This window comes from Oncorhynchus tshawytscha, unplaced genomic scaffold (genome assembly GCF_018296145.1).
Source record: "Oncorhynchus tshawytscha isolate Ot180627B unplaced genomic scaffold, Otsh_v2.0 Un_contig_4474_pilon_pilon, whole genome shotgun sequence".
Classification (NCBI taxonomy): Eukaryota; Metazoa; Chordata; class Actinopteri; order Salmoniformes; family Salmonidae; genus Oncorhynchus; species Oncorhynchus tshawytscha.
Genome location: NW_024609733.1, coordinates 40319 through 54739, shown reverse-complemented (window position 1 = coordinate 54739; position 14421 = coordinate 40319). Strand labels below are relative to the sequence as shown.

Here is a 14421-nt window from a genome sequence, read left to right as displayed (position 1 = left end):
ATACAGATTGAATAAAGTCCTTAGTGGGGTTGAAGAAACAGGAGGGCACTGGAAAATATGGTTATTTATGACACCATACTTTCATGTGTATATTTTGGGATGCTTGTTTGTACGTGTACAGTATGTTTTGTTTATCTAGATGTGTTACATTAACACTGGGATACTCAGAAAAATTCAAACTGTCTAGGGAAAGACTACCTCCATATGCCACAGTTCAATTCTGTGATACATTATAAAAAAGAGCCATGAGATGCTTTAAAAATACTAGCATGGGGATATTGGGAAGCCTGGAATTTAAACTGAATATCACTGTTTCACCATTTACTTCAAAGGAAACTATAGTTGAAACTGTGATATTCGATTACGCATGCATACATTTAGAGTACGGCTGGTCCCGTGAATCGAACCCACAATCCTGGCATTGCAAATGCCATGCTCCACCTTTACCAACTTAGCTAGAGGACCACTTATCAGGTTTCAAATCAAGTCTTCCTGCAGGCGTTTACAGGCTATTATAAACTGGGTGGTTCAAGCCCTGAATGCTGACAGCCGTAGTATATCAGACTGTATACCACAGGTATGACAAAACATTTATTTTTACTGCTCTAATTAGGTTGGTAACCAGTTTATAATTGCAATAAGGCACCTTGTGATGTGGCCAATGTACCACAGCTAAGTGCTGTGTCCAGGATTAATTGTACTTTGTGCTTAATTTGAGTGTTGAATACACACATTGCCAGAATAGTGTGATTAGGTAAAATACCATGAAATGGTGTCATTATTTTATTAGTAAATGTCACAAGAGCATAGATGTAGTGATAAAAATAAAACTCAACCAACCCCAAATAATGAAAAGCACAAATATTTTATTAGTTTTTTTCTTCTAATAAGGAGCACTACAACTTGTCATTCTTAATACTCGTCCTAGAACAATTCTAAAGTTGAGGTATAAAAGGAGTTCATACAGACTCACAGGTCTTGAAACAGTGGGGTTTTATATACAAGAGAAACTAGGAGACAGAGGTAGAGCGAGACGAGGTGGTATTTAAAATACAGTGGGACGAAGAAGAGGGAGAAATATACAAAGATGCTAATAAAACAAAAAATGACACATTACATTAAAAGTTTTATCGTTTGATTTGGTGCTGTGGAATTCTACGGCCGCAGGTAGAATCAAAGAATTAGAATGGTAGAATATTCTGTGGTAGAATCCTACAGTAGGTTGACTCAGTATTGGCTCAACCTGTGTAGCTCTATTTTTGCATTGAACTGTACTGTACTGTTGCTACAAAATACTGGGAGAACTCAAATTCACCAATGATAGGTAACCATATCAATGGGGTCAATCCTGACTAAATGGCTGAAATTAAATGGATGAGGGAAATCGAGGGATTTCTAAAATGTGTGTGAAGGACGTTTTTCCCCCAGCTGTTAAGGTAAGGGCTGATTTAAAATGCATTCAAGATGGCCAACAATGGCTCTAGCATTAATTCAGGAGTTATTGCTAAAATGCAGTTTCACAAATTCTCAAGTTCCAAATGGAATTTACACAGCACCAAACTACAATACCCATAAACCCCACACTGCAACCTCAACGAACATATATCCCAAATTAAAATATGCAAATAATCATTAAAAAAATATAATAACTCGACCCCAACCTCAGGAGAACATTAATGACCAAACAACCAGGCAATTCACCCAAAAAGAAAAGCAAAAATAAAGCACTGGGTTTATAAAAAGAGAAAAACAAACATTCCACAATCTGTACAGTGACATACATTTACGACTGGTAGAAAAAGACAGGAAGAGGGAACTAATTTGGTTTAGTAGTGGCAGCATTATTTGTAAGTTATAATAAGCCATATGAAATGTTTATAATATAACAGTAAACAAGGACACTAATTTGGGTAATACAATATAAGAGCTCTCTGTAACGATGTCTGTATTTAACATAACTCCAATTTTACATTGAAAATGTCCGTATATATGTTTAATATATAGTTTGTCCTTTCTTTATCAAAATGCCCGGTACTCTTAACAGGTGATGTATGATTGTAAAAAGAAAATTTTAAAAAGCTGAATTTAAACTACAAAGGAAATTAAAATCAGAGAAACTCTGATTTGACTCTAAAGACTACCTTGTTTATCATAAAACCAGCGCTGCCTTTTTGGTAAAAGTTATTAAGAACAGTAAAGCCCTTGCTGATTGGCCAAATCATAGGGCTAACCAATAGGACCCATTTTTACCAGCGGATTCTGAGATGGAGTCAAGGGAGAAAACATGCCTTCCCATGGAAGGCAACAATGCTCTGGCTCTCTGCGGCAACGATGCTCGGTCTCCACGGCACCAATACAATCAATTCTTTAGCACTGGTGTGACGGACATAACAGCCCCCTCCCCCATATTACCCCAAACTCAAATGCCACGAGGCCTGACAAAACCATTAAAAAAAGTACAAATACAATTCCCTCTTCCAAAATGGGAGACTTTTTATTCACCAACTTTTTGGTGTGAAATATAATCATCATAATTACATTATTGATAACTGGTATTTTTGGTACGATGCAAAGTTCTAGTGTGGCCTGTGAGCTAAACAGATTATTATGAGTAGATGCTACTTTTCAAGCCCTGTCTGGACTGGGGACTTCCACCAGAGTCCTGTTCAGTAGGGCACAATGTAGCAAAACGGTTTGCGACCAAAAAAACGTATCCCTATTGGCTAAGTTCAGGCAGTAGCATCTCCCCATATCACTCGGTTTTAAAAGGTTTTCGCCCTAATGAACAATACCCTGCTAGTGGTGAGGTCACAGTTGTTAAATACACCAAAGAAGAACTGATAAAAAAAATAAATGTAAAGGCTGAATCTACACTAGATGTACTCCATAACCTCTTTGTGACTTCACGTACTTCGGTGCATGTCGCACACCCCAGGAATGTTCTGATCCAGAGACCGTTTGGTGGAGTATAAACCCAGGGTCCTATTCATTAGTGTACACCGTAAGCTAAATATTTTGCACCATAGCAAAAATGTATAGCAACGGCAAACAAGCATTTCTTGTTGGACAAATTCAGGTAAGTCGCTCCCCGTTTCAGCCAGTTTCGTTCCTAATGAATACAGCCCAGCCTTACCCCATAAGGCTGGGCCGTATTTATTAAGCCATTCCGACTGAGACATCTGAGAACTCTGTACATACAGCATAACGCATCTACTCCTTTTTGGTCTGTGTCTTTGAGAAAACAAAAGTGAAGAAGCTAAATAACTTGAATATTTAAAATGAGACCCATCACTGAACACCTAAAAAAGCCTACATGCATTGGAAGACTGTCACAAATATTTTAAAACATTTTCATGTCACACACCCCCCAATGACATAGCTATCTCTGCCCCAAAACGTATTTCATTCCATCCATTTCACCGTCCCAACACCACATTTAGGTTCTATCAACAAAATGTGTTTATTTGGTGGCTGGTGAATTTCTTTGTGAAACAACGTTAGGCAGGGGGGGAAAAAAGGGCTACAATCAACTAAAAGTAGTTGACAGACAGAGGAAAATAACATCTACAAAGAGTCTATAGCTTTTGATGACTAAGCGAAGGGGGACGCAATAGAAACGACCTCTGGAGGACTAAAGAGGATCATTCATTTTACCACTCCCTTCATCTTCAGTCCTGTCCTCAAGCCTACTGTATGCTCAACTCCCCAGAACTACTGTCACTGGGTAGAAGCACCTGGAAAAAGGTGCAAAAGTTTGTGCTTGACAGATCTGTGTCCATGTTCCATATGAGGGGTTGTAAAAGGTGGGTGGTGTGTGCATATCTGACCTATAAAGCACTCACTTAAAAATATTCCCCCCAAACTGAAAGCATCAGCAATACTAAAAGATGGAAGGTGCCTGTTACTAGTTGGTTCTCAGAGGAATAGAAGGAGGGTGACAATTATCAGGTTGGGGGAAGGAGAGGGGACATCACTTTGGTACAAACAAGGTGAGCAGAGCTCGTCTTGTGATCCCTTTCGCCACAGCGCCTGGCGTTAGTGTGTGTGTGTGTGTGACCACTATCACATGCATCAACACCAGAACCTCACAGGGGACAGGTAATGGACAGGCTGTGAACACTGGAGTTGACATGAACATATACACAGGTAATGTACAGTCATCAGTGATCATCACCTGCCCTACACAGCCAGGTTGGTTGGGTTAGTAGTTCCCCAAAGGTCCTGGAGGCGGCGAGGGGTTATGATGTCATGATCAGGCGCCAGTCAGTCTCCTCCCCTAAAATTCATTATGAAGACAAAGGAGCCTACAGAATTTCTGTAGGATGGAAGGAAGGTAAATGTCTTCTGTTCACTTGTCCATCTTAACGGTCCACAGAAGTGTGTGTACAGCGCCTGGCATGAGTTGCCCAGTCCGGACTGAGTGGAGAGGCGGGCAGGATGGAGGGGTGGAAGAAAAGGGGGGGTGTCTCAGTTGGAGGTGTCCGAGTGAACGCTGCCAGGGGGGCCTGGTGGAGAGGTGACGGAGGGGGGTTGGGTGTTGTCCTGCCAGCTGTTGCTAGGCTAGAAGTAAAGAACCAGGATAGAAAAACAAAGACAGTTTTGTTTCACCTGTTAATACAGGTGTGTTGTGACCCTAGTAAAATCCACTTGTAAAACACTGCAAATACATTTGCCTGGACTACAAATACTTGGTTGATAGGCATGCATTTATTTCGGTCTAAATTAAAGGGATACAAAAAGAAAGACAATTAGGGAGATTTGACTCACGTCGAGGCGGCGTGGGATGTAGAGTGAGCTAGTGGTCAGCTCCTCATAGCCTGCCGTCAGGTGTGTAGCACGGTGCAGGGTATCCACCTGGAGGGAGACAAGACAGGCGTCATCAGGTGAGATGCATGCACACACACACACACACACTTTCCTTGTTTTACTATCCTTGGGGGGAATTTTAGGTCCCCACAAGCATAGAAGAACACCCCCACCCACACACACGACATGGGTTCAAAAATAATTTGTTTCCTTTCAAATACTTTGTGCATGTTTGGAAGATAACATTTGAACCCAGGTCTGGCACACACCTAAACGTACTTGCGGATCAATCAGGGGATAGTGTCACAAACACAGGTGGTCATGAAAGGAACTTTAAAGCTTCCACAAACCTCTGCTGTATCTGTCAACGCAAAAACAGCATGGCTCTTGGTTCGGACTTCTGGTTCCCTACTAGCTAACCTATAATCACTTGTCTGTACAACCCTCACTTTGTGTTCATATCTGCCTCTCTGCCGTCACAAAACGCTGCCTACCGTCCGGTTAGCCAGGGAGAATCTCAAAATTGCATTTGTCCTCTCTCCTCGCCTCCTTATCAAAACCTCTCTCTGGGATGAGAAAGCCAGCGGTCTCTCCCCTCTGACATTCTCCTCCAATGGGTTTTGAGAAGGATGCGAGGGGAGCGGCGGACACGACGACTCAAGGAAAGGATTTTCCCTCAGCCTCTCTGACACTGACCGTCAGGCTGTTTACAGCAGAAATCTGTGGATCCTCTTCAACAACAACAGCGCACTTCCACAGGCTTACAAACAGAACAGTGACGAGGTGGAGGGCAACAACAACGGCAGAGTAATGGGGGAGTAGAGGGGGCCTCAGGCTTCCGTGGTGACAGGATGGAGAGAGATAGCAATGGGCTGCATGCGTCCAAAACGGCACCATCTCTCTCAAAAGTAGTGCACTACATAGGGAATAGGGTGCCATTTGGAGAAGCAAATGTGGACATAGAGCGATGAAATGGATGGATAAATAACTGGGGGAGAATGGTAAGGTAGGCACACCAAAGGCTTAACTGAAACAAGGTTATGTGGAGGGGGCTGGAGAGAGAGGGGAGGAGGGTCAAAATGCACCACGAGGTGTGTTTCTCTACTAAGTGGACCAGGGACAGGAGGTCTTGGGTTGGGTGTTAAAGAATCAGGGGTGATGCTAGGGCAGGGGTGAGGAGAGGGAGGTTGGGGTCATCATAGCTAGTAGGTGCTAGGAGGAGCTGCTGTCCAGGAATTTTTGGGTCACTGCTTTTGGGGTGGCAAAATCCTGGAAACCTCCCCAAAATGCCCTGTTTTTTTCGTCTTCCAGAAATCTTGTTTGAACAAATTCCAGGATTGCCTTCACAATTCACTCCTGATTCCAGAAATCCTCCAACCATGATTTCATGAAAACCAGGACATTTTGGGAACATTACAGGAATTGTGCAACCCTATAGGGACTGGGTTGGAGGGGGTTGTGGTATTGAGGCGGGCTTTCCTAGAGGTCCTCAGTGCCTACCTGGGGCTGCAGAGAGGGGGCGATGTTGAGGACGGCCTCCCCAGCCCCGTTGAGGTTCGAGGGGTGCAGGCCAAGGTAGGCAGCAGCTGCAGCGTCGCCTGCATGAGACAAGCTGTATGACCCCGACGACCCTGCAGGCAACACACGCTGTGTCAGCCAATCAGGCATCTCAGTGTGGCTCTGTCAGTCAGACACCTCTGTGCGGCCGTGTCAGCCAAATCAGGCACCGCAGTGTGCCAGGGGTCAGAGATCACAGTTCAACCAGGAAGTTAAAGGACACTGGCTTTTGAAAAGAGACAGTCATACCCGTGCTCACAAACCGTTTGCTAGTGTTGAAAACATGAGGATCGTGGACCACAGTCAGAGTATTTAGAATGGGTTGAGCAGTGAATTAGTCCCTCATGACACAGCCTTCTGGGTGTCAAGATGATCCAATACATATGGATCCTCAATTCCCAACTTCCTCACATTGCTGTGAATTAAGTATGAGACGAGCACAGGAGAATATGAAAATGGCCAAACTATAGGCCAACTGCAACTTTCTTGTTTGAAACGGACCAAAATCAAGACAACACAAATATGTCTTATTAGATGAAAAAACACAGGTCAACGTTTTAGTTACACTGTAACAAGTGAGCATCATAAAGTGGAAGTCAGACATTTTCAGTTGGCAAGTCTTGAGTCCTAACACTCGACAGTCCACCAGCGAGCTGTAATCTTACTGCGGTAGAGGCAGACCATAGAAATAGAATCCAGATAATAGATTCTATTTCCATGAGGCAGGCATACAGCACGGCTCACAATGACTGAATGGTACATCACCTACCTGCTCCTGTCTGCTTCCTGAGCAAATAGGGGTAGCTGGTACATAAGGGTGCGTGTGTGTGCTTGCGTGTGTGTATATACTGTACACTCGTGTGTGTGTGTGTGTGTGTATACTGTACACTAATGTAAAGGTGTGCTGGCCGCTACATAAAGACAGTTTGCAGTAGTAGTAGGCTAAATAAATAATGTTAAAATGATGACATCGAAAGAGGAAGTGGTGAAATTGAACAGAGACCATTCAGAAAAGAAAAAAAACACATTGGTTAGTGATTGGAATTGGATTTATGATCAGATGGGGGATGACGGTCATTTCCTACTACGTCAAAGATGCTGCTGAGTCAAGATACATTTAACCCTGAAAATGACCACTTTCTACAACAATAAAGCAACTTTTAACAAGGAGATTATCAATCTGGCTCAAAGTAAGATAGTGTAAATAATCTCTCCTCTATAGAAAACCTGTGAGTGCAATAACATCACAGCAACGCAGACAACAAACAAGCAGAAGAACAGTAGAAAAGTCTGATGGAGAGCCAGACAGAGGCATACAGCCAGACAGAGAGCGAGCCAGACAGAGAGAGTCCTCGTTCCATGTATGTGGTTCTACACTTCTGCCAGTGTGTATGAACTACACTGTGTGTGTGTAATAGCATGAACATCAGCTGATTGGTGTGAGGAGGCAGGGTGATTGAGATATGGATGGAGGGGTGGGGGTCAGGGGTGGTTGGAAGGGGCACACGGTACCTGAGTTGGGCGTCGCCGGAGAGTTAGCCTGGCTAGCCTGCGCCGACACGCTGGCAGCATCCACCGCTGTTTTAACTGCGTAGAGGTTCGCTTCCTCCTGGAACTTACCAATGTTCTTCTTGTACCGTATTCTCTTGTTGCCGAACCAATTAGAAACCTGAGGGGGAGACGGATAGACCAGTGTATTAGTCAGTGTTTCCCTTAGATTTCTTTCCAGGGTTGTAATTCATCAGTGCACACCGTAGCAAAAGGTTTCCCAACGGAAAACAAGCGTTCTTACTGGAAAATGTCAGGTAGTCCATCTCCGTTTCAGTACATTTTCAGTCACCTGACACTTTCAATTGAAACCAAATAAAGCCAAATTATTTTAGGCAGGGGAACCGGCCCCCCACCTATATACTAGAATGGGAAAAGCTGGTTTCAGTACTGATAAGTCCACTGGCAGCAGAAGCGTGTGGTGCGGTACGGTACCTGTGAGACTGTGATGGCACACTTCTTGGCCAGCTCTTCTTTGGCCTCCTCACTGGGGTAGGGATTGGACAGGTGGGAGTAGAAGTACTCGTTCAGCACCTCTGTAGCCTGCTTGTTGAAGTTACGCCTCTTACGCCTGACAGAGACATCGATACGACACACACACACACAAAGTCAGTCAGACAATATTCATAATCTCGGAACAATTTTAAAACGCGCTGCAGATTACAAATTAAATTACTGCAAAACTCTTGAAAAGCACACACGGACCTGGCGTCGAGGAATCTGGAGCGTAGAATCATGACTGCCTCGCAGGTGCTCTGTTTGAGCTGCATCTGGATGGAGCTGAACTTGCGGTGGATGATGGCCACCATGCGCTCGATCTCCTTGGGAGAGATGGGCCGCGTGCGACTCTGCTCCCTCAGCAGGTTCATCACGTGGTTGGTGAACTCACTGCACGCCTGGGGTGTAGGGCGGAGGAGGAGGAGAAGGAGGGAGAGATGGGACTTTCAAAACAAATTTGAAACTTAAATTCAGTTATACAAAATAATACAAATTCTCAGGAACAAACCAATCTTTGAAGGAGAGTGAAATGTGTGTGCTGTTCCTATTTCTCCAGCTTAGATTGGGAAATCTGTGTAAATGAGTCTCTCCCTCTCTCCTACCTGTTCATATTTCTCCAGCTCAGAGTGGTAGATCTGTCTGATCTGTGCCAGCTTGGCTCTGTAGTCTGAGTGTTCGATGCCTCCGTCGGCACCGGGTGACCCTCCTGCTGCTGCTGCGGCCGCAGCTGCTGCAGCCGAGCCCCCGCCCTTCTCCGGGCCAGACACGCCCTCGGCCAGCAGCATGTTGTCCAGGCGCATGATCTGGGGGTCTGGGGGGTCCTCATCCTGAATGCCTCGGATACTCAGCACTTGAGGCGAAAAAAAAGAAATTCAATATATCAAATCAATCAGGCATTAAGGGAACACCATGTCTCAACTGCAACGTCAGGCTCATTCAAATTCAACCCCCTCTTTTTAAAAAAAACTTTATTTAACTAGGCAAGTCAGTTAAGAACTTAACAAATTCTTATTTTCAATGACGGCCTAGGAACGGTGGGGTGGGTTAACTGCCTGTTCAGGGGCAGAATGACAGATTTGTACCATGTCAGATCGGGGATTTGAACTTGCAGCCTTTCCGGTTACTAGTCCAATGCTCTAACCACTAGGCTACCCTGCCGCCCCTTATCCTACCCTAGAGACTTAACTTCAAGTAGATCTGAGGAAGTTGGATAGGTATAGGCAATATGGCAGTAAATCTGTCAGTAAAAGCTGTCAAAACAACCCTGCCAATTCTCGTCACTTAGCTATTGGTCACAAATGGCACCCTAAAAGTAGTGCACCATAAAGTGCACTTCTAAATTAGCAGTACCCTATTCTTACACCAGGTGGCAGTGTGGTGCCTCAGTTGCCAATACAGAGCAGAGAGAGGCAGGCAGGCAGCAGCAATGTGAGACATGGGCGGAGTAATGGGAGTGCATGTGCTGTCACTACAAGCTCGGCTGGCCATAAGTACAGCTTTCAGCCGCTCCGCTATTCCACTGTATTAAACCCAGGACCTCTGTCAGCCCCCAGCCATGCACTCATCTCTCTTACAGATAGACACACACACGGAGGCACACAGTACAATCAAATCAAATCCAAATCAAATCAAATTTTATTTGTCACATACACATGGTTAGCAGATGTTAATGCGAGTGTAGCGAAATGCTTGTGCTTCTAGTTCCGACAATGCAGTAATAACGAACAAGTAATCTAACTAACAATTCCAAAAAAAAAAACTACTGTCTTATACACAGTGTAAGGGGATAAAGAATATGTACATAAGGATATATGAATGAGTGATGGTACAGAGCAGCATAGGCAAGATACGGTAGATGATATCGAGTACAGTATATACATATGAGATGAGTATGTAAACCAAGTGGCATAGTTAAAGTGGCTAGTGATACATGTGATACACCCGTCTGGGCATGCAGCCTTGCAAGGATTAACACGTTTAAATGTCTTACTCACTTCGGCTGCAGTGAAGGAGAGACCGCATGTTTTCGTTGCAGGCCGTGTCAGTGGCACTGTATTGTCCTCAAAGCGGGCAAAAAGTTATTTAGTCTGCCTGGGAGCAAGACATCCTGGTCCGTGACTGGGCTGGGTTTCTTCCTGTAGTCCGTGATTGACTGTAGACCCTGCCACATGCCTCTTGTGTCTGAGCCGTTGAATTGAGATTCTACTTTGTCTCTGTACTGGCGCTTAGCTTGTTTGATAGCCTTGCGGAGGGAATAGCTGCACTGTTTGTATTCAGCCATGTTACCAGACACCTTGCCCTGATTAAAAGCAGTGGTTCGTGCCTTCAGTTTCACACGAATGCTGCCATCAATCCAAGGTTTCTGGTTAGGGAATGTTTTAATCGTTGCTATGGGAACGACATCTTCAACGCACGTTCTAATGAACTCGCACACCGAATCAGCGTATTCGTCAATGTTGCTGTCTGACGCAATACGAAACATCTCCCAGTCCACGTGATGGAAGCAGTCTTGGAGTGTGGAGTCAGCTTGGTCGGACCAGCGTTGGACAGACCTCAGCGTGGGAGCTTCTTGTTTTAGTTTCTGTCTGTAGGCAGGGATCAACAAAATGGAGTCGTGGTCAGCTTTTCCGAAAGGGGGGCGGGGCAGGGCCTTATATGCGTCACGGAAGTTAGAGTAACAATGATCCAAGGTCTTTCCACCCCTGGTTGCGCAATCGATATGCTGATAAAATTTAGGGAGTCTTGTTTTCAGATTAGCCTTGTTAAAATCCCCAGCTACAATGAATGCAGCCTCCGGATAAATCGTTTCCAGTTTGCAGAGAGTTAAATAAAGTTCGTTCAGAGCCATCGATGTGTCTGCTTGGGGGATATATACGGCTGTGATTATAATCGAAGAGAATTCTCTTGGTAGATAATGCGGTCTACATTTGATTGTGAGGAATTCTAAATCAGGTGAACAGAAGGATTTGAGTTCCTGTATGTTTCTTTCATCACACCATGTCACGTTAGTCATAAGGCATACGCCCCCGCCCCTCTTCTTACCAGAAAGATGTTTGTTTCTGTCGGCGCGATGCGTGGAGAAACCCGCTGGCTGCACCGCTTCGGATTGCGTCTCTCCAGTTAGCCATGTTTCCGTGAAGCAGAGAACGTTGCAGTCTCTGATGTCCCTCTGGAATGCTACCCTTGCTCGGATTTCATCAACCTTGTTGTCAAGAGACTGGACATTGGCGAGAAGAATGCTAGGGAGAGGTGCACGATGTGCCCGTCTCCGGAGTCTGACCAGAAGACCGCTTCGTTTCCCTCTTTTTCTGAGTCGTTTCAGGTGCAAATCAGGTGCAAAAACACACGTACACACTGCTCTCAATGCACACAGACTCCTATACACAAACTTCTGACTCACAGCCTTTGTTTTAACACCATCATGCTATACTGTACATTGCCCTTTCAAGCAACTATGGTCAATGTGCAAACGAACCTGGCAAGCATCTTGGCTCAGTAGAGTGAAGGGGGTATAAGGGGCCTGTAGCACTCCTGTACTAAAAGCCAAGACCAGTAGCTCTCAGCCTGTTCTGTCCAACTTACTGTTCTGCTGCTAACAGTACAGGAATATATTCTGAACAAAAACATGTAAAAGTGTTGGCCTCATGTTTCATGAGCTGAAATAATTGAGAAATAAGCTTTTTGTGCATATGGGACATTTCTGGATCTTTTGTGTGCACAAATGTCTTTACATTCCCGTTTGTGAGCATTCCTCCTTCGTCAAGATAATCCATCCACCTGACAGGTGTGGCATATCAAGAAGTTGATTAAAGAGCATGGTAATTACACAGGTGCACCTTGTGCTGGGGACAATAAAAGCCCACTAAAAATGTGCAGTTGTGTCACACAACACAGATGTCTCAAGTTGAGGGAGCGTGCAATTGGCATGTTGACTACAGGAATGGCCACCAGAGCTGCTGACAGAAAATGTAATGTTCATTTCTCTACTATAAGCCGCAGCCGTTGTTTAAGGAAATTTGGCAGTACGCCCAACTGGCCTCACAACCGCAGAACACGTGAAACAACACCAGCCCAGGATCTCCACATGCGTCTTCTTCACCCGCAGGATCATCTGAGACCAGCCACCCGGACACCCTCTGCCCTCCCAGGCCCATCCATGCCTGCGCCCCTGCCCATTCATGTGAAATCCATAGATTACGGCGTAATGAATTCATTTCAATTGCCTGATTTCCTTATATGAACTGTAAGTCCGTGAAATTGTTGCATATCGCTTTTATATTTTTGTTCAGTATATAAACGTGTGTGTATGTCGACGGGGTTGGGTACAGCTGGAGACACATCTCCCTCTTGCATGGAATAATAAAGTATTTTTGTTAAAGCCATTACTAGCAGCTGTAAATGCCTTGTTCTGTACAGCTTACAGTTCTGGAACAGAGGAAAAACAGGGCAATTCTATTTCTACCAGCTTTGTTCTCTCTGGGTTACCACAGCCACGGGAGAGAGTTATGCTGAACAGTAAATGCATCATCTGGGATATTTCCTGCAGTTCAATGTTAATTATATAGGCCTACCCATTGATTCTTGAAAAGTATACACAACCAAGTGGCAGAGTTGCTGTTGGACTACAACACAAACTCTGGATTGTGGCTTTAACATGTAGTTACTGAACACTTGAGGTAAGGATGTTTGCACAATAAAGTCAGTATCCCTTCTTTTAGTGTACTTAAAGTGCATCCTAACAATTCTGCCCACTCTCTCCCCCATCAGTCTTCACATCCCCTAAACAATGCTCTCTCTTCTCTTAACTTCTATCCAACTTTCCCTCCTTTTCTATAAACTTTTTTCCTCCCCTGCTGTTGCCCTCCTTTTTCTTGTTCCCTCTTGCCTGTTGTTTTCACCATCTAGATCCGCTTTCTCTCGGTTCTCTCCGAGACACATTCCTTCTCTCTGTTGCTCCCCCTCTCATGGCTCAGGAATGTAGCAGACCCAGCAGACTGAACGAATGACCCTCTCTCCCTCCTTTTCTCTCCCTCTCCACTAACAAAGCTGTACTTTAGTACTTATAGGCTAGTTAGAGAGAAAGTGCTTTTAAGATGTGTATGCAAACTATGCAACCACTTCCTACGTTTTCTAAAGTTTGGTGTGTGCTGGTCTGAGTAGATTGCTTTAATAGTGTTAGAGGATTAGCCTATCCTGCTATCCTGTGAGTGTTGTGCATCTGTGCTCTCCAGTAAGTTTGTAGCTTCCAGAGTGTGCGTGTGTGTGTGCGTAGAAGTCAGTGTGAGCCTTCCGGTCCCAGACACTGTTCCAGACTAACCATTTCCCGATCCAGCAGAGGCAGCAGCCAGTGCAATACACTAGAGGCTCAGAATATTCATCAGACATTGGCTCGAAAAACTTGAAATAGTATTTATTACCTACCAAATATTTTAGCTGCGCTTGACTGAGCTTGTGTAGACCAACAACGCCAATGGAATAGTCCCAAAGGTACAAACCCCACCCATCTAGCACTCCAGGCAAAACACACTTAATCAAATAAATGTGATTTTGGTCAGGTAGTGTTATACATGGATGCAGTGGTCATAGAAGGAGTAGCCAACTGACCTACAGCCCAAAGGGTCAATCATGCCTCTCCGTGTCTTTCCCCTCCATCCGGCCCCCAACCTCTCTGCTGACGACACCCTCCCACCCGGCATTATTATAGCCCCCAGCTGTAGCCCCTAATGACCTCAAATTCCACTAATTACTACAATTAAGCTGTGATTTCTGACAATCACACACACAAAACTATTAGGGCCGACGCACTCAGTACTGAGCAGTCGTAATGCATTTTCCAATAAAGCAATAAGGAGCTGGTGTTTGCGGCCACAATATAATTTTATAGTAAAAACCACACAATAGCACCCTAGGGTTAGGCAGGTTGTGTGGCATTGAGAGACTGGAAGGGAGAAGAGAAGAGGCACAAGGCGAGAAATAGAGGAGAGCTACAGCCATACTATGAAATATTCAGGC

At 44.7% G+C, this 14421-nt stretch overlaps 1 protein-coding gene across 1 annotated transcript; it reads right to left on the bottom strand.

Moving 5' to 3' along the window:
- Window positions 1–846: 846 nt before the first annotated feature.
- Window positions 847–14105, bottom strand: LOC112235618 (pre-B-cell leukemia transcription factor 3). Its single transcript, XM_024404089.2, has 8 exons — window positions 14018–14105; window positions 9012–9259; window positions 8617–8807; window positions 8347–8482; window positions 7876–8032; window positions 6307–6437; window positions 4768–4854; window positions 847–4560 (listed from the first exon to the last, which is right to left on the bottom strand). Exons 1-8 carry the CDS (start codon window positions 14103–14105, stop codon window positions 4468–4470), a joined length of 1131 nt encoding a protein of 376 aa, XP_024259857.1. The 3' UTR covers window positions 847–4467.
- Between the last annotated feature and the right edge of the window lie 316 nt (window positions 14106–14421).